The sequence below is a fragment of the Maylandia zebra genome, linkage group LG1 (assembly GCF_041146795.1).
Source record: "Maylandia zebra isolate NMK-2024a linkage group LG1, Mzebra_GT3a, whole genome shotgun sequence".
Classification (NCBI taxonomy): Eukaryota; Metazoa; Chordata; class Actinopteri; order Cichliformes; family Cichlidae; genus Maylandia; species Maylandia zebra.
The window spans coordinates 9803033-9824331 of NC_135167.1; the positions used below are offsets into that span (position 1 = coordinate 9803033).

General features: G+C 37.8%; 1 protein-coding gene across 7 annotated transcripts in view; it reads right to left on the reverse strand.

Moving 5' to 3' along the window:
• The window catches only part of chd9 (chromodomain helicase DNA binding protein 9), a 74127-nt gene that overhangs the window by 22739 nt on the left and 30089 nt on the right, over nucleotides 1-21299 (reverse strand). For all 7 annotated transcript variants that reach the window (XM_076876539.1, XM_004539681.4, XM_014413711.4 and 4 more), the window contains 10 exons: nucleotides 20089-20501; nucleotides 10716-10821; nucleotides 7309-7455; nucleotides 6035-6103; nucleotides 5769-5824; nucleotides 5006-5123; nucleotides 4570-4656; nucleotides 4193-4330; nucleotides 3129-3250; nucleotides 674-917 (listed from right to left, as the gene is read on the reverse strand). In XM_076876539.1, the coding sequence (XP_076732654.1) occupies nucleotides 674-917; nucleotides 3129-3250; nucleotides 4193-4330; nucleotides 4570-4656; nucleotides 5006-5123; nucleotides 5769-5824; nucleotides 6035-6103; nucleotides 7309-7455; nucleotides 10716-10821; nucleotides 20089-20501 (1500 nt within the window). The remainder of the gene's footprint in view (nucleotides 1-673; nucleotides 918-3128; nucleotides 3251-4192; nucleotides 4331-4569; nucleotides 4657-5005; nucleotides 5124-5768; nucleotides 5825-6034; nucleotides 6104-7308; nucleotides 7456-10715; nucleotides 10822-20088; nucleotides 20502-21299) is intronic.

A 21299-nucleotide genomic window follows, 5' to 3' on the forward strand; every position in this document is an offset into this window, starting at 1 on the left:
AAAGGGTATCTGGCGTTTGTGTTGCACACACAATCACGGTTTTCCTGGCTTTTCAATATCCGACTCCTATTGTTATAAGAAGGCCTCCTGCTTTGAAACATATCATTACACTACTCATAGGATTTCATGTTACTGACACAGTGCTGCTGTTTTTTAAAAAGCACTGTGATTACTTTAATCTAAGTGAATCACAGCCTTTCACTCTTAAAAGGTAAGCACAGCAGAATTGAGTTCTGCTTGCCTGTTTTTAAAAAGGAAAAATTAGGTATATATATTAAAATGAACTAAAAGACCTCCAAATCCTTACATTTCTCTATGTGGTTGGTAAGAGAAACAAGCTGGGAGTACCCCTGTGCATCCAGAGCTGATTCCTTTATAGGTCCTTAAGTCTTCTCATAGCCAAAAACAGCCAGCGTGGTGATATACAATCATATTACGGTACCTACTACACATTGGCCAAAACTATATGAAAGGATGCAAGTAATACATAGCACATTTCAGCTTCTTAAAGGGCTCCTTTCTATATTATTCTCTTGATTGTGTGACAGAATAACACTGGTACTTGTAAAATAAGAACTACTGTACTCAAGAGCAATAATTGTGAATTCTTGTGTTGAATCTGCTGTACTCATTTTAAAATTTATTATTTTCTGCACTTGATATATTCATTTACCTGTGCATCCCTGAAATACATCTCATACTGCTGGAGCATCTGCCTGCTGACCATGCTTCCATGGTAAACGATGACATTGAGGTGGGTCCAGGTACGGAACTCCCGCTCCCAGTTGGTGATGGTGGAGAGTGGGGCAATTATGAGAAAGGGCGCTTGGATTCCAACGCGATGGATTTCTTCTAGGAAAGTGATGGACTGTATTGTTTTCCCTAGGCCCATCTCATCTGCCAGGATGCAGTTCCGTCTTAGAAAAGAAAACACAGTGGATTTAGGACAAAAAGAAAGCAGGAGAAAATAAATTCCTTGCTTTGTACAAAAAGTAAAGTAGGTGTGTGGGGGGGTGCAAATGTTTTGAATCTAAGTACTGTATGCAATTTTATCACAAACACAGCGTGGTGTATATTATGAGAAATTCTTCTCTTCTAACAATATACAAAATGTGTACAGATGGCCAGGGGAATAGGTGAAAAGAGGAAGAGCAAGAAAATGAAAGGAAAATGCAGAACTCCGGTGACAATAAAAAACAAACAAAAAAAAACAAACAAAAAACAGTGAAAACAAGATAATCAGCAGTAATAATAGTCCCAAGATATCATACAGCACACAATGGTAAATGCAACTGCCTCTGCTGCGTGGTGTACTCCAGCTAACCATTTATTCAGCTGTCCAGTGGGTGGGGGTATTATGTCTTGATGCTAATTGCAACGTGCAGATATTCCCACTGGCCTCTTAAGCAGCTCTCTACTTTTGATGAATCTCTCTGCGTAGGCATACACAAACTCCTGCATGCTCACACATAACAAAACCAATTCCCAGGGTTAATGCAAGCGCACTGACACTGTGTTCAGCAGATGTACTGTGCAGCACATCTTTTGAGATTGTAGGCGAAGAAAAGCAAATGTCGCAACAGTATGCACCTTGACAGGAAATTTGACTACCCTCACAGGCCTAAACAAATAATGTGAATACAGAAAAACACAAGATGGTCCCACACACGCAGGATTCAAAGCAAGATAAATCATTCATTATTTATTATCTGCAATGCCAATACACCCAAAAGACCTCTTCTTGAAACACAAAATGTATGTAAAATAAATCAAATATACTACAGTATCCTGAACTGATGGACGTTTCTGTTATTAATCCAATTTGCACTGATACAAATAGAGCAAAGAAAACAACAAACAAACCTCTTTGTACAACGCTAAACAGATTAGCAACACTACATATTATATCCCCAAAAGAGACCACAGAATTGGATAAGCACATCTCTGAAGTATAAAAAACAAAATATTATTACCTTTATGAAATTAGGGCACATTACATAACCACTGCAATTTGTGATGTGTATGAAATTATATGCCTTTATTTTTATAAAACAATGGTTCCATAATTAAATTTGATCTCACTTAAATTAAAAAGAAGCGTGTGTGGGGGGCTCTGTGCAACGCGTCATACAGTTGACTGCTTTTGGTTTGAATCATATCTATGAAATAGACTCCAATTTGTTCATGTAAATGGAGAGTCCTCTTCAAACACCATAGGTTAATTATGGAGTTCCACAGAGTCACGTGCTAGGGTCAATTCCTTTTACATTATATATGCTTCCCTTAGGCAATATCATGTATCATAGCATACATTTTTATTGCTTTGCAGGTAATACCCAACATTATCCATTAAGCAAGATAGCACACACCAATTAGTTAAACTGCAGGAATGCCTTAAAGACTTAAAGACCTGGATGATTTTCAAATTTTCTGCTTCTAAATTCAGATAAAACTGAGGTTATTGTACTCGCCCCAAAAATCTTAGAAACGTGTTATCTAACCAAATGCTTACTCTGGATGTCATTACCTTGGCCTCCAGTAACACTGTGAAGAATCTTGGAGCCATTTTTGACCATTTAATGTGCATAACAAACAATACGTAGGAGTACTTTATTATATTTGTGCACTCTCTCTAAAATTGGAAATACCCTGTTTCAGAGTGATGCTGAAAAACTAGTTCATGCATTTATTACTTCTAGACTGGACTATTGTAATTCAGTATTAGTAGGCCCTCCTAAAACTCCTTGAAAAGCCTTCAGCTGATCCAAAATGCTACAGCAAGAATATTAACAGGGACTTGGAAAAGAGAGCATATTTCGCTCATGTTGGCTTGGATCTTGTTAAATCATGTCAAATCTTATCAAACAGGTTTCTTTAACACGGCAATGACTTCAATGGAATGAAATGCTCTCCAGGTTTTCTATTGGGCTGTGATATTGCAACCCAATAGAGCATCTCTGGGGTGTGGCTGAGTGGGAGATTAACATCATGGATATCCAGCTGACAACTACAAAAACTACATGATGGCATAATTTCTGTACTGTGATACCAGTTAAAAGCTATTTGGGTTTTTCACAATAGCTGCAGATTTTTTACAGGTATGCATACTCACAGTGCTTAAAACTAACCTGTTGTACCAGTTGAAAAGAAGCCAGTTGACTCCTTCTAGCTGGTAGTCCCTGAGGCTGTTGCCATTCCTGTATTGCCTCGATTGTTCCCTCTTCTTCCACAGATTGGCAGGAGGACGCTCCTAAGTGACATATATGGCAGATTGGAAGTTAACTTTACATTTTTGATGAACACTTTTCCATAGAACGTAAATATTACAAATGCATGACACAATTTCTTATACATAATGTTAGCATTATGACCGTACAATTGACTGGCACCCCATCCAGGGTTTACTATAGCCGAGATAGGCTAAAGGATCTGTAACTTATACAATAGTAAATTGGATGTGGAGCTAGCATTAGTGTTCATAAGCAAAATGTTGGTTATTCAAGCAAACTGGAGAATGACATTGGTTTAGAATATATAAAAAATAAGGAAATCCAGCAGTGTGACATACATGCAATATAAAAACAAAATCTCCAGCACGCCAACCTTTCTGCATCTGCAAACCTATATGGTAACATTGCACGCAAAAACGATATACACACAGGTGTAGAGGTGTAAAAACTGACCTATTGTTACAACCACAGGTATGCAAAGTGTGAACTATTGTAGTGGACAGGGAAATAAAAGACGAAAGATAACCTGAAACAAAAACTGTCAGTCTTCATAGTACAAGTTACACGACTGATCTCTGTGTAGTCTAGTTATAAATACAACAATTTGTTTCTCAATAAAGGGGAACTATAGAGTATGATAAAAAACAAAAACAAAAAAACATTGTTCTCTTTGAAGATTCGTCTATTTCGTTTCTCCTAATTTTGACTTCCGTCTGTTCAGTACGTCTTGTGAATCTTCAATAGAAAATGTTTTCCTAGTTTTACCTTTCCAATAAAAACATCATTCACTGATGTTGAAGTGACTGACAGCAGGGGTTTGTCTTTCAAGCTCGCTCATACCCCTGTGTGAGTGTTGTCTTATTTAGATCACTGTAATATGTGTGTACACGCACACGCGCAAGAGTGATAAAGAAACATGGAAATACAGCGATAACTGAAGAAGGCTGGCAGGCACAACTTACCACCCTGCGTGAGTCTGGCTTGGCTGCCTGCAGCTGCTCAAACTCCTCAATCTTGCTCTGATCTACATCGTCCTTCAGCTCCCAGGTGCTGTCTTCATAAGGCAGAGAGCACCACTTCACCAGGTAGTACACCACTTCCTGTAACAAGCAGAGGAGGATTAGCACTGAAAAAGACTAGAGTGAGGCCAAGCTTTGCTTTTACAATATTAACAAAGGCTGCAAGGAAGCCCATTAGGATGGCCTTGGGCATTTCTGAGATACAAAGACATTGCTAGAGTGGAGAATCTTTTGAAAGGAACAAAACCAAGAAAACCATTCAGGAACTTACACAAATACAGAACTCACGTATGTGATGAAATGAAAAAGGATTCGCTTACCTCTCTTGTATCTTTGTCCTCGCAATATGACACCTCCAGCACTCTATCTACTTCTACATAGTCAGGGTTAAATGGCTCCTCTTCCATCTGAGCGAGACAGAAGGAAAACACAAAAGGAAATGAAAAAGATTAAATAAAGGGAATAAACCAAAGTGCCCACTCACCATCTGGAAACTGAGATAAACATTATATTGTATCAAATGAGTGAGTAAAGAGACTCAAATATATGCACGCAGATGTGTACTGAACGTGCAGTTGCATCCTAAAAGACACACCAAATTGTGGAGACACGCACACCCACTTATAGAAATGTCCTCGACAAAAAGACCCCCCCCCCCAAAAAAATAAATAAAAATAAATAAATAATAACCAAATATTTGTGTCGACACGGGTAGTACAGTACGTCCCCAGACACAAACCAGTCGCACATCCTTACATCTGCAAAGAAGAGTGCCCTCTGTGCCTGTTTCATCTTGAAGCGTTTGATCTTCTGCTGAATCCTCTTGTCCTTCTCCAGCTGCTGTTCTGTGGCCCACTCACAGTGTAGGTAGGAGCTGACACACACACACACACACACACACACACACACACACACACACACACACACACACACACACACACACACCACACACACACACACACACACAAGATCAGTAAGGTAAGGGACTCTTGCAATCACCTAAACAGCATCTGGGGGAATTGCTGAGGCCAGCAGGTGTGATCACAGATTGCAGATGTGGTCACAGTATCCACTGGCATGCTGTTCTCAGTCATATTTGTTTAGAAATATTAAAGTGTTTTCACATTCATATTTCCATCCTCATTATCATTTGGCTGTGAAATGATGGATGTGATCTGGCTGATGACAGATTATCTGCCACACACAAAAAAAAATTCTGGGAAGCTGAGTATGACACTTAAATCTTAATTTCCAAAACATTAAAACTGATAATTTGGTGTGTGAATACGCTAGAATTTGTATTCTTCTTTATTAACAGAAAAAACAGTCATCATAACATTGAGGACACGACAATACTAAAAGTTGTCCCATGCATGCCTGTGATGTACTGACATTTGAAATGTCAAAGGTTCTTAATTACATCCTCTAGCTTTCATGTTGCCTCTGTCTCTATAGATATATCTATAGACAAAAACATATTTGCCACTAACCACCCAGAAACTACATATGAATAACTTACTAGTTTTTGTATTTTACAAAAAACTCTTCCACCTCAATGACCACTCCTGGAGAGACCTAAAGAAAAAGAATGCAAAAACATAACAATGAGAAGCAATGCTTTCATTTAGTTTTAGTGCTATAATAAGGGGGAAAAAAACATAATACAACAATACAACTCAATACATAGTCCCAAAAATCTATTAAGCTAAAAATTTGCAAGAGAAGCTTTTATCACAACTGTGCAATGGTTAAAAAATAAGGCAAAACAACAAATTAAATATTTACCTCCTTCTTAGCAATACGAGAAGACATGATTTTGTCAACAACAGCAGCATCCTCTTCACTGGGATTCTCCTAGAGAGAACATGATATGGTTAATGTCAACTGATAAATTCATAACAGTCACCCCAGAGCATTAAGTTGCATAAATGTCTTCATAATATGATAACAAAAACAAACACCAGATGCTCTCTTACGCTTTACACATCATAAATTCCTTTGTCAAATTTGTGATTCTGCATTACATAAAAATATCCCAGAACTGAAAAAAACAGTTTTAGACAACAGAAATTAGAGGACAACTAATTTTATTTTTAAGCATTAAAATGTTTCTGTGGCCCTTTCTAACTTCTGTGCTGTTGCATCTAAATCATAAAAAAAGGACAGTGAATATTATCCTTCTTCTTTTTAAAAGCCTTACTGCAGGGGTCCTGGTTTGTACGTCACAGTGTGTTGTTGAAAAGAACAGGCTATTCAGCAGAGCAAGCAGTCCTATTGTTTTTTGTTTCGTTTTGTTTTTTTACTGAGTGTGTTTGTGTTCTTTTATGGTACAAAAATAAGATCTTCCCAACAATGTTTATGTGCATTATTTCCACAAACAATTCTATTTCTTTTCAAGTCAAAACTCTTAATACATGTGAAAAAGAGAGACAAGACCAAAGTGGAGAGGTTTGGTCATAGACCAAAGCACCATGGTTGACAAAAATCAAACAGCATATCAGCACAAACACCTCATACCAACTGTTAAGAGCAAGTTGGAGGGACAATTATTTGGGCTTGTTTTAAGGCCACAGGACATGAGCACCATGCAGTCACCAAGTCGACCACAAACTCCCCTGTATACCAAAGTATTCTAGAGCCAAATGTTAGACCATCTGCCCAACAGTTAAAATCTTGGTCTAAAATGGGTCATTGGACCATGATCCCAAACACACCAGCAACTTTACAATAGAGTAACTGGAAAAGAACCAAGTTGTTGCAGTTGCTCAGTACAGACTTTAACCCAATTCAAATACTGTGGCGGGACCTTAAGATAGCTGTGCATAAACAAATTCCCACAAACCTGATAAAACCATGTAGAAAATAAGTTACTTCAAGTTATTGCTGCTAAAGATGGTTCTACCAGCTAGTCAATCATAGGGTGTACTGTATCTTTTTCACAAATGCAACATCCACTGATTCCAGTTAATACACTGAAGCTGTATTTTCCCATTTATGTTATAACTGAAACAACTGAAATTAAACGTGTTTCCCACAGAGTTATATGCAGAATTACTTACTACAAATAGCTGAAGAGCGGGTTCCTTGGATGCTGCAGTATTGGTTTTCTTGGCTTTGACAATAACCTTGACTTCTTCATCTGACAACCTGGTCTCCAGCTCTTCAGCATACTTCTTCCTCTTCACCTGTCGATTAGACCGCCTCTTCTAAAAAATTATAAGATATAAGCCAAAAAAAGGAGTAAGAAGCACATTTACACAAAAGACAAAACAAAGTAATCTCAAATACTTCATTAATCAATTTTGAAACTGCAAAATAAAATTGGTAATTAATGACTGCTTCACATGAAAATTTCCCATATGGCTCTAAGACTGAAGATTTGATCAAGACTGAGCAGATGTTTTCTAACAGAATCTTGAGCATGGACTCATTTCATTCTTAACTAGTGTGCCTGTTACAAACCAAAGCAACAATGTAACTACATCACATAGGTCGCCAAAGCAAGGTAATAAACTTAGCTAAAGAAAACACAAAGAAAAAAAACGCTATATGATCAGGTTCATGATTGACGTATTATCAAGGCTCAGAGTGTCCTAGGGCTGTTCGATGTATATATATCGGATGACGATATAAAAACGTCTATCGTTTCATTTTACGTTATCGTTTGTTTCGTGGTGTCGCAAAATAAACTGTTTACGGCAATATTTTTTCATCGTTTTGATGGTCACTGTAGTGGTTATATTAATTACTTAAAGTTCTCTCTTTCTCTTATATTTTATATAACCACACTATGGACGGACAAGTGCCTGTTTTTATGCATTGTGGTTAGCAACAACAACGGTAACAGCATCGCGTGTCCGCTTGTTTATGTTCCACATAAACCTTTCACAATAAAGCTCAAGATCCTGTTGAGACTTTTCAAAATAAACTGAATCACGTGAAAGAGCAGATTATTTACGGATGAAAATTTAAAAAAGAGCCGCCAGGTGCTAAAAAAAATAAACCTTAGACTCAAACGTTAGAACGCCGTGTAATAAATACAAAGAAAACGGCGGCCTTTACAACTTATGTGTAAAAATGTATAGTTTCATGCATCGGTTAAAACACTCGACTCCAGCTACATGACGCGCAGCTGGAAACACTTCCTGCAAGACGAGCTGCCCGAGATTCACAGAAAATGTTAAATTTTTGTGATTTATATATCGTTATCAGGACGATAGATTTCTTATATCGGGATATGATATTTTGGTCATATCGTACAGCCCTAGAGTGTCCCACTGCTTAGTTAAGGCAAATTACACATGCATTTACGCTTAGTGTGATTTAAACAGACAGCAACAAAATCTACAAACTATTTTAAAGTTGTGACTAATGAGCATGCTTTTACTCATATAAATCCCTGCCAGTACTTCCAACATTTTATTATTAGAATTTAGAATAAGATTAGAAAAGCATTAGGCTAACAATCAGGTCTACTGTCAAATATATTTTCTTTAATATTCTATGATCACAGATGTTATCCTTCTTCTTGCTGGTTGAAAACACAAATGGCAAAAGCTAGGGCTGTGCGATATGACCAAAATCTCATATCCCGATATAAAACATCTATCGTCCTGATAACGACACAAATCACAAAAATTTAACATTTTCTGTAAACTCTGTGAATCTCGGGTAGCTGAAGTTTTTCCAGCTGGGTGTCGTGTACCTGGAGTCGAGTGTTTTAACTGATGCATGAAACTATACATTTTTAGACATAGGTTGTAACGGCCGCCGTTTTCTTTGTGAGTATTTATTACACAGCGTGCTGCGGGGGAAAGCCTGTTCTAATGTTTGAGTCTAAGGTTTATTTTTTAGCACCCGAAGGCTCTTTTTTGCTTCTCATCCATAAATACTCTGCATACTTTTTCATGTGATTCAGTTTATTTTGAAAAGTCTCAACAGGATCTTGAGCTTTATTGTGAAAGGTTTACCTGGAAAATAAACAAGCGGACACGCGATGATTTTACCGTCGTTGTTGCCAATGACAGCACATAAAAACAGGCGCTTGTCCATCCGTAGTGTGGTTATATTAAATAAAAGAGAAAGAGAGAATTTTAAGAAATTAATATAGTCACTACAGTGACCATCAAAACGATGAAAAAATATTGCCATAAATAGTTTATTTTGCGACACCACGAAGCGTAAAATGAAACAATAGATGTTTTTATATCGTCATCCGATATACATCGTTATATCGAACAGCCCTAGCAAAAGCACTTAACATTTATACATTTCCCTGTTCAAAATGATAATATAGAGTTTTCCATTGTGCAGGCCATTGCCCAACATAACCTATTACTGGCCTTACGTTACTAAAACCAAGTCAAAGTCCAGAAAAATATCCTTAAAATCAGAAAAAAAAGTGCTCTAAAATCCGGCTTCTTTCTATTCCTTCCTGTCAAGCCTTTATAATTATCATATGCGTGGGCAGCTGCATCCTGCATCAATACACGAGCCCCTCCTAATGATAATATGTAGTTAATTAGGAATAAATGCCACTGAGCCACAGTTAATTAGGTGTGCAGCACAGTATTCCCGTGGAGATATACCCTCACATTCACAAACCCAGACTGACCAGAAGCTGGAGACTCAAACCTGCCGCATGCCACAACAATAGGAGCGAGCCCCTGAGGAGATCATGCTCCTGTTCCAGCCGGCGGCCAAGCTACTTCAACCTCTTCCACAAGATCATCATAAATGAGTCATCCACCGACTATTTTAATTAAGTCCTGGGGTGCCACTTAGCGGGCGTAATTATATCATACAACACACTGTAGTTAGTGGGGTGTCGTCCCCAGTCATTCATTCATGTCACTCATAACCTTTTGGATATCTGTCAGAACCTACTAGTGAGAAAAGCTCCACACAGACCAGAAGTGTGTTTTAAATGCTAAAGGGTAAACTCAGGTGACACCTAGTTCAATTTGCCATTCTATCATTGATGCTCTGACCTAGATAAAAACCTCTGCTGTCAGTTTTCTCAATCATCAACACAGATGAGAATGTGCACTTGAGATAGCCACCCACTGTATGACCTCCATATGAACCAGAGAGTGGAGCCTTCCAGAATCAGACTAAAGCTGTTAAGTCTTCTACAATGCTCAGCAGCAGTGTGAACAGCCAGGCCGAGGACACCACTTAAGTTTTATCAGAAAGCTAACAGAAAAAGAGTCTCGTATTTCTCGTCTGCTCTCAATAACACCTGCACAAAATCTGAATAAAGTGGGGAAATAACACAGTCAAATATAGCCAAGTTCCAACTTAAAATTCTAGTGTTGTCTCATATGTAAGGTTCATAGTTTGGTTTGATAAACAGCAATGAAATGCACTAATTTCTCCCAGTCTCATTAGAGCCCCTGTTCCTTGTTGGCTTGTACTGTGCATGTATGTCTGCATAAGTTTGTGTATACTTTATACTGGAACTCACAGAGTCATCATCCTTCAAAGTGTGTTGAGGGGGAGGGTCATCATCCGACTCCTCTGAAGACTCGGGCTTTCGCCTTTTCTTCTTTCCAATCTTGATGACAATTTTCCTAAGAGAGAGAAAAAGACCCCATGAAAACAATAAAAAACATGTACCAAATATACAATTTTTACTCTGCTTTAGGCATATTTTAGCTGGACAAATGCCCTAATGGTACAATCCAGAGGCTTCTGATTAGTGTTTTCTGCCTTTTCGTGCTTGATTCGACACTGTAAAATTAATCTACATTTATTTTCAAAACATTGTTAAAAATCTTGTTTATCTCACAAATGTGTCCATGTCTAGAGTTCTTAAATATGAAATGATAAAAAAAATATCTACCCAATAAACGTGTTCAAGTGTATGAAGTCCTGCTAAACATTCTACAAGCTGTTTATCAAGTATAAATATTCTACATGGGCAATTTGGCTTGTTCATTGTTTTTGACAATTCTGCACTTGCATAAACTTTAGGGAGTATATTAATGCAAAGTGAATGCATTTTTAAGAGCTCATCACAGAAAGCAAAAACACCTCAAAAGAACTGACATTTATTTCAGAAGAAACAGGGTTATTTTGAACTAAATCTAAAGTGAGACATTTTAACAGCTTTTAAGTGGGTGGATAAGGAACTACTTCTAACAAAAAGGCTATCATTAATGACTTCTAAGAGAAGGGTGGAAAGACAACCAAAACTATTGGGCCCCTTGCAAACATATACATTGAAAAAGAAAAGCATTTGCTGCACTGTACTCCAAAAGGAATAAATGCAGTTTAATGTCAAACTCCAACATACATATAACAGCAGTGGAACGATTGTAGAGAATGGCTGCACGTATTAACATGCTCACAATGGACGCTGCCTCAGTTTATACAGAGAGGAATTCGGTGCTTTACTAAAGCTCCTCCTTAAATGGAAGATTCACACCAACGTCATTCGATCCTAATTTGGTAAATATTTTTTTCCTCTTTAAAATACCATTCCTAGTTTGTGGGTGATGAAACTCTTACCTTGGTCTAATATACATTTATAGTACCAGAGCTCCAGATATCTTCAGCATCTCAGCAAATATCACTAAACTGCAGAATGACTATATGCAAGCTTTTAATTTTTTGCCAGCATTTCATATTCTAATCTCCTCTCTTTCAGTCACATATCATTTCTGTGACCTTTCTCCATATATTCTCTAACCACATATGCAGACACTTCTCCACATGCATAATCTCTTGCTAGCCGCAAGTGGTAAATCTTTGGCTTGGTGTGATATTGATAGGAAATATATATCTTCTTCCCTATAAGCTTTCAAACATGTTAAGAGTGTGAGAGGAAAAATATGTGCAACTAGGACAGCAAAGAAACAAACTGTCAAGATAGCAACTTCAATATGTAAAGCCACTAATTTTGTTGTTTCCGATTTATCATTTCATTCCGATTTAAGACTTCTTTAAAAGTCTTATCTTCGTATATATTTGTAAGTGTGCATAAATATCATTATAACCCAATTTTTTTCATAGTTAAAATAAAGTAAAAACAAACAAAATAAAATTCCTCGAAAACATATTTTTGACACTTTTTCACACATTTCACTTTTAATGTCAAAAAATTAATCATCTGAAGCTTATCTACATGGAAAAATACTTGAAGCAACATAGAATTAGTGGTCTGATAGACTAGATACATTTCAGGTGATACAAACACTCATCCACATACCCATTATAATATCTGACTGTGTAAGGTAGAAAATAACAGACTTCCAGCAACACTGAAGAGCTGTCCCCTCAGTTGGCATCCCTGTCCCTGTCCCTGCCCCTCCACCCCTCTCTGGATGATATTACATCTCACAAATCCTCTTGACAATGACACTTTATGGTTGCCATGCAACATGCCCTTGGGAGTGTATTTGGCTATGTGGGTGTTAAATCTTCCTCATGACATCACTTCCTGTGAAAACAACACCAGTACATGGTTACTAACGCTACGAATGGCTAAGATATATGCCAAGTCAGAGTGACACAGTGGAAGAAGAAAGAAAGTTTCCAGCTCTGACGCCAAGAAAAGAAGACAAAAACCAAAATGAAACAACACAAAAACAATACTGATAATAATGATAATAAAGTAGCTAAATGGGACTGAACACAATGTTTATCGTTGACTAAATAAAAGCTGGCTGTGATATGGGTCTTGCTGAATAGCAGTGTCACATCACCATTTAGCAGCTCGGCAACTAACAGCACATAACAGGGCTAAAGCATCTCTCTGACCCCCATATGGGAAAACTTGAACTGTGAAGCAAGATACTTGAGGACTGTAGAAACATCAATTGAGCCAGAAAGTGAAGACAGAAAATACGGATGCCGGTGTGATACATTTGTATCGACATCTGCTGCATGTGTGCATGGCATTTACGAGAGTCACGTGATTTACATAGATGCCATAGTAATGAAAAATAGATTCTACACTTGCACACACAAAAAACAAAACCCACATCTTAGTGATGGTAACATCCTGTTCCACCGCTTATGTGGCTGATACACAGGACCACCCAAAGATTTACTAACATCAATACTAATGCACATTCTCCCTTTGACTGGATAGCCTTCCCACAAGCTGAAATATGGTAACTCAAATGACAGGGAATAAACTCAGACTTTGAAGTCAACCCCTTACTGACAAAAAGTGGTACAAAAGCAGACTCTTCTGGGTAGTAGTTAGTTCTCCCTGATGCAAAGAACTTTAAAAGATCAGCATGAAAACCACTGAATTACAAAAATTCTATTCATTCTCCTAAGTATTCAAAATGCCTAACAGCCTGACCAGGCAAAGAGACAGCTGTAAAAAGAGTTTTGGTTTTTTTATATTGAAGGAAAATGCCAAATTTATGAGAAAGTGAACACAAGAAGAAACTGTCTGCAACAAAGTCTCTGTGGCATGTGTTAAACAAATAATTATCTTATAATACCAACAGTCAACTCTATATTGATGCAATTTCTCATGTTGAATTTTATCAATCGGGTCAAAACCATTTCAAATTATTAAATTTGTTCTCACTGATGTTTCCCAATCTTGAGCAAAACAAATGACCTTCAGACCAACCCTCCGAAACATTATTCGATGAATAGTTTGTCCATTAAAACTAACTGATATCAGAAGGTGACTTCATAACTTTGGCAACCATGTCATGTTTCTTGACATGTGATAACCACTATGGTTGCAGAGGACACCACTTCTACTCATTTTTGTTTCCTATATTTGTACTTTATGGTGCATTTCCGCCCAGAGTTGCTGGGTGGAAATGTTTGTTCCTGATAAAGATTCCAAATTTTACAAGGCCATGTTCAAGACATAATCCTACATCTTTAATTTGACTACAGTTGTCCCTGATCTGACATTACTCTGTATCACTGATGATAGGCTATCACAAGCTTTTTCCTGAGAGTAATAATCTAGTTGCTCGGCTTTCTTGGCTGCTTTTCCCCCATTGTGCCAAATAACCCCATCCCTTGTCCCCCAGTGTTGTCCTGTCCTACTTGGCATGCCGCCAGTGAGAGTGCATGAGTGAGGGTTTGATTTTAATAGAATCAAGATCTGATGGTGCTTTGCCAGCCAAAACTGCAATGAGGCATTTCAGCATGTCGGAGGAACAGTATTCACCTATTAGATAGCCTACCTCAGAAAATTATGATTTTGAGTGAACGAATTATACTCAAAAATGCCGTTAAGTATGCTGCGTGTTTGTGTGCGTTTCTTATCCTGAGGGGCTTATTGACACAGCAGTGCAGGTCGTTCTCAGGAAATCCCCCTTCTTATGAATGGAAGGCTATAATCTCAGTACCACATAGCAAACAACTGGAAACAGTAGCAGCAGCAGCAGCTCTATCAAGCACCCTCTAAAACACAAATACTATATCAGCGCAGAGCACATGGCCTCATGGGATTTCTGCTTTATACAGCAAACATATTTTTTTTTTAAATTAAAAATGGGTAGTAGCCTCTCTCTCTTCCACACAGACACACACACACGCGCGCACGCACGCACGCACACACACACACACACACACACACACACACACACACACACACACACACATATAAGAACATCTGAGTTTGCATTAAGACATGCACAGACCCCCAGAATGTTTATATATCACATGCCTGCACATGTGAACACGCACAAAAATGCACCCTGCAAGGGATTAACTAGGAAAACAATAAAAAAAAAAAAAAAACAGCTTTAGCTTTCCCTAATGAAAAAAGTGAGGGAGAAGAGATTAGACAGCTAGCAGGCAAGCATTGAAATATGAACAGCTATACGCTGCAGCACATACACTAGACTTAAACCTCCATTTTCTATCATGTAATTGATCTCACAAGCACCATTTTGTTTGATATTTTCCTACTACCCTGCTGCTTTGTAGTATCAGCATATTTATAACATGCCTGCTCACAGGAAGCATTGGATGCACAGCTTTGAGCATGCTGATTGAACCAAATTTATATTAGGAAAAAAAATGTAAAGAGGAGGGGGAGGGTGGAACAAAAAGAGCAGCACACTGCTTTCATCTGATAATTATTTGAGGGTATTTTTCAGCAGGTAGGCTGCACAGAAAAGCACATTCCAGCCTACAGAGAGCCGTGATCGGTCAAGCCTATCCAGTAAAATAACCACCTCCTCTCCTTAGAGTAGATAATGTTGGTTAATATTTAAATTTATAAAATTCTGGCTGAAAAGCGAAAAGAAAAATCTATCAGTGCCCTAGTCCTGTTTATTAAGATTAGGTGTATTTACACAATATTAAAAACAGGATATGCAGGTCCTATGGTGACCCTGAAAAAGGCATCCTGTCCACAACATCTTTTAGGGTCAGTCCATCATGTCACGCTGAAAGCAAGTAAAGCTTTTATAATTAAAAATGAACTATTTTACAATGATGGGTTAACTCACTAATCTGTTTTACTATTACGGTCTGTCATTTCCAAAGCATACCACAAGCAATTTTATGTATGATATTATGGTATGATATATCTTTGAGGCACAAATACGTGCTTAAGTAACGCCCTTTTGATTAAAACAAAAACAAAAAACGCCACAAACGAGTGAATCTGAAGATTCAACATAAACACCTGTAGTACTAACAGTTGAAATGATTCCCCAGGGTTATCGCACCTTATAGCAGCAAAGCATAAGAGCTTCCATGATGATGTGTCTGATTTGCCTAAATGCTGTGGGATCTAATGGTCTATGTTTAAGCTTTGATAAATATTCAGCAGTCATAGTGATTAAAGTCAATTTAATTATTAAGACGGTTATAAACCAAGTTGAAAATTAGTCTCTAGAATTCCCCAATAGCTGATTTTAATGTACCACATCTTGTTTTCCCAAAGTAGGACATCAGTTAGGACATTAGTGTTGGGAAATTCTTGTTGGGCTATAGTTTCATTAAAAATCCCCAGATAAGAAGAGTCATTTGATACTGAAGCATATTAGCCAAGACAAAGATAACAAATATGTAACATTTGTTCTCCGGTTTGATTTTTCTTGGATATCTGTCATGTCCACCTGTCACAGCGGCTGTTGCACCCATATTTTAATCGGCTGCATTAATTTATTTATTCTCATCAGACAGGCAGATTTTCCATATGATTGTATGACCCCCCAATTTGCTTTCCAAGCATCTGGTGAGCAAACTATCCAAGTAATCCAGAGGACACTTATTAGGCATTAAACAGAATTGATTCTCCGAGAAACATAGGTAGTGATGACAGTATAGTGGTCTCAGAGAAACAGAGCCTTAAGTATACCGACAATTAGGGTAATGGTCTTATCGTGGGATCCAATTCCCTGCTTAAAGAACAGTCAGACGATGCGATGGAAGAGTGAGCACATACTCAAACAGCACCAAATACACACAACCTCCAGCTTTCAGAACACAGCCAAGCACACACCCTCAACAGAGCAGAGCCTGAATTAATGACTTTAGCGGAAGGTTAGTACCTCTGCAGTCGGTATACATTAATATTTTATGTGGAGATCCTTGGTGGTGCATGCATATAAACAGGACTCTCTCCACTATGAATACAGAAAAGACGCTTCGTGTTATAGTCTCAATCACCGCAGTCTTCATCACAAGTGCAACAGATCTACCCCTCCCTGTACATATATAAACATATTCCAACTGCATCTGTGTGGAGCAAAAATAGAAACTGAATCTTCTTCACAAAAAAAAGAAAGAACTAGTAAACAGACTATGCATTATACAACATATCTATAATTAATTGTGTACTCTTGAATGTATGCAAATGTGTGTAGAATTGGGCTTTTATTGCCAGACCAAGAGTCAACCTGGGCAAGAGGCCAAGGCACAGTCAGAAATACAGCCATTCATAGCCTTAATGCAAGAACACTATTATGGATAGGCCCTGTGAAGTAGTTCTACAAGTCCATAGTCAAAATGTACAATGCAAAAATGAAAATAAACACTGTAACTGTTACAACAGTGCCAGTCACTTCAGTCTTTTATAGCTGGTATGTTTGTTTTGTTAGCCTGGAAAGTTTTCTCCTTTCTGTCTTTCATCAACAAGTAGTCACTCCCTGTGCATTTGCAATAATACATTTACTTCATTACTGTTTAGAAAAAAAAAAGTGGGTGTTGAAAATGGTATTTATGACAAAATCAGGCCATCCAGTGCTCAGGACAATGGGTTTTAGTTTTTATGTTTATGATTAGAGTGCTGTGAGACTGTGGGGGATCATGTTTTGACTTCGTGATTCAAGGTCTACACCTGCCTGTCTCAGTTAAACTGGACTTGCTGGATTTAGGTGAATGCACATTCTATTCCTGTAAGTGTCTTTGTTTATATCAACATGGCCATCAAGAGTCACAGTTATTTTGGTTTTTGAGTCTTCAAGCAGCATCATTAAGTGGAGCTCTTGAAAAAGATCCGCTTCAATTTGTCTGTTCTTTATTTGCTAATTAGCAAAGTAAAAGCTCCATTAGCCTCAAGATTTTCTTAGCTATGAATCTTCACACCTCAGAGGAAATATTCACACACTCCTACAAACCTCTTGTCATATACAGACAGCTATACGTCACTGCCGTGTTCGCACCAAAGTCTTTTGCATTTTAACAGCTTAACATATTTAAGAGCAATTTTAATAGCTTAAATAGCTTAAATCCCAAAATATGATTAATTAAGGCATAGTAATGTCATGTAATGTTTAGCAAAATATAAAGCAAAGCAGTCAAACTAATTTGAAATGTCGTGCACTTTATAAATTTCTCAGTATGGTCATTCTAGTCAGATGACCGGTCCATCATCTGACCTGAATACACTTCATTTTTCAAAATGGCTGGAATACATGAAGAAATGGGTGCTATAAAATGTGGTCTATATCACTGACTGTATTTTGGTCTGACTGTTTTTTTGTTTTTTAAAACAACATTTACCCCAGGTATGGTTGCTTGGGTTACTTAGCTCATTAGCTTATAACAACAATGACTGTTATCTGTGACACATTTAAATGACAGACTGCAAACACACGGTTAGCTGTCCTTTAAAGCCATCAAGTCTTAGACTGCACTTGATTACATACTGATGGTTTTAAGAACTGTCTCAACGGATGCAAGGTGGTTAGAAGAGTAAAAGATCTGGGTGTGCACTCTCTAACCAATATGAGTGAAGCTTCCTGATCTTAAAAGTCAAAGATAAATAACAAGTTCAAACAACGCTTTCATTTTAAGATCACACCTGAGCTTGTTCAAAAATTCAATCACATCCACAAACCTCATGGAGCTCATCATGGAGCTGAGACATGACTTAATGTGAACACCAACAGACACCTACCTCCAACTAAACCTGAAAGTGTAGGCAGACTGTATCACAATGACTGATGCCTCCATCATCTCACTGTTCTCCCAAACATTAGCACTTCCAAAACTTTGTCATTTTCACACACAGGACATGTGAAATTCATTATGTGCTACAGATTTTCTCCCTCAGCATACCTCATCTAATTATTAACCAAGGCCGCAGCCAACCAGATATTTAGTTTGACCATTTCCAGCCACTCTCACGCTAGGTTTCAAATGTGGGTGCTGCTTTAAAACCAATAGTGATTTTTTTTTTTTCTAGCTGTACAATGTGATATATTTAAGCATTCCCCCATTCCTTCAGTTCCCTGCCTTTGCATTCACATCTGCACCAGCTGATATCTTAACAGGCTGCGCTGGGTGTGGCTTAGAGCTACATACTGCTTATAGCAGTTAAAAACGGGGGGATGGGAGACAGATTAAGGTATCTTTACATCAGCACTACTCACAAAAACATACTAAGAAGCACTGTCCTGCATGTAAATGGAGTCTTTGTGTGCTCCTCCCATGTCTATGCTGATGACTGAGCCTGGTTTATTGTTATGGCGTGCAGTAAAGTCTGTTGAACTTTGAGCTTCCATCTTGGCAACCACAGGCAGAAAATAAATGTAGAAATGTACCAATAAAAATCAACCGATGCACAAGAACCTAAAATCAGTCAAATGCTGCTGCTTTATTGATGCAAATAGCAAGAAGGAATTACCTTAAGTCAGAAAAAGACAAAGTACATGTATAGTAACATTAATTCAAGTTTAAACTTACTGATCTGTGACTTGGGAACTTGAAAAAAAAATTTTTCCCCCTATTGAAAATTGCTCTTTTTAAACTGGCTCTTAAATCAAACATTTAGAACAATCATCATAAATATGTAATAGTTTCAAACTCTAAACCATCCCTTTAAATTCCTAAGCTTCAGTGGGAACTGTTAGAAAAGTGGATGTGGATGAAGTGAAGTGAAGAGCCTCAACATAAACGTGACTTTTACTGAACGCAAGCTATGTGTTTAACCATTTTCCAGTAGTGACAAAATAGTGATCAATAATGTTAACATGTTTTTCACTACATAATCTATAGAAAATACAATAGCTGACATAAGCTTTCCAATATGTAAGATTTGGTCCTGTAACTTTTCATTTTATATGAATCTCTGTCTCAATGTATTGTTTATCCTATTTACATATTAAAGTGGTGTATATTATTGCTATACAATTTTTTAAAAATCCTAATTTGAATTCTGAAACGCTGAAGCTACGATTTCTTTGTCTTTTGTATATTAAGTATAATGACAGATAGTTAATCAGTGGCACATGTTACTTGCGCATACGGGCTCATGAAATGCCGCTGTTACTAAAGCATGAGTTGAGTTAAAAGACATGAGATCAAAGCGATGCTTAGTGGATTATTTTTTGCCAAAGCAACAGCGCACTGCAGCAGTTTATAGCTGAGCATTAATGGTTGTGACTACATACCCGATCTTGGCCTTCTGCTTGGGCTTGGAGGAGGGTACAATACAAGCTTTCCTGCAGGCCTTCTCCTTGGACCGTGCCTTCCCATTTCCTTTGTGCTCATGATCACGGTGGGCTTTGTACTGCGAAGAAGAGCTGGGGAAGCTCTCTGGGCTCATAACCCTTGGGATGTTTTTCTCCCCTCTTTGCCGAGCCTTTGCAATAGCCTCTGATATTATCCTATTTGCCTTCTCCTGCTTGTCCTGTGGAGTTGAATCCATCTGATGATGCGTCCTCCGTGGAACCCTTTTCTCTGATGAGGAGCTGGATGAAGATGAAGAGGAAGATGAAGAGGATGATGACGAGGATGAGCTGCTCTTCATTGGGGGACTGAGGACCCGTATCTGGCTTCCGGGACCATTAGCGTTCTTTCGAGGCTATGGTCAAAGAGAAAAATAAACAGAAACATAGTGAGCATGGTACTGTAAAAGGTGTGTGATGTCATCGAGCCTTCGAAACAAAAAGCTGCACCTTAGAAAAATCTAGTGATGCAAAGATCTTTAAAAAGAAAAAGCTTAATAACAAAACAAATGTCCAAATACTAGCTTCAAAACACTGACTCACAAAAAATAAATAAAAAATGCAAAACAGGAAAAAAAACAAAAAAAAAAACAACAACATCAGCCTTAATTTACATAATGCATATAACAGATTACAAAGCCAATGAGGTACAATGTGGATGTACTGATACAGCCTGCAGCCATTTACAGGTTATGCATTTCTACTTATATAGGGGTGTTGTCACTAGGTTTGGTAACAAACAATTTAAAAAAAAAAAAAAAAAGGAAAAAAAGATATTGTTCAAAACATCTTCCTGTTTTGTAACACCATAAGCATTTATTAAAAAAACAAAACAAAACAAGCCATTAATACCACTGCTTGTATTTATAGCTGCATTCAGCATGTGGATCCACTATAGTCACACAGCTCAGCTAACACAATCGAAATATTGTTTCCTTCATAGAATATCGTGGAAGCACAGTGCGATGCCATTTTACTGTACAGTAAGCAGCTGAATGTAATAAATATGAAACAAGGTCTAAAACAAGGAAGAAACTAAATGTTAAAATCCAGCCTTCTATGAATTCGCAACATACTAGGGTGCATTCGTGTGACGAATGAAAATATCACTCATTCAGAAAAACAGAACCTTCTCAAGGCTGTGTGAAGCACTC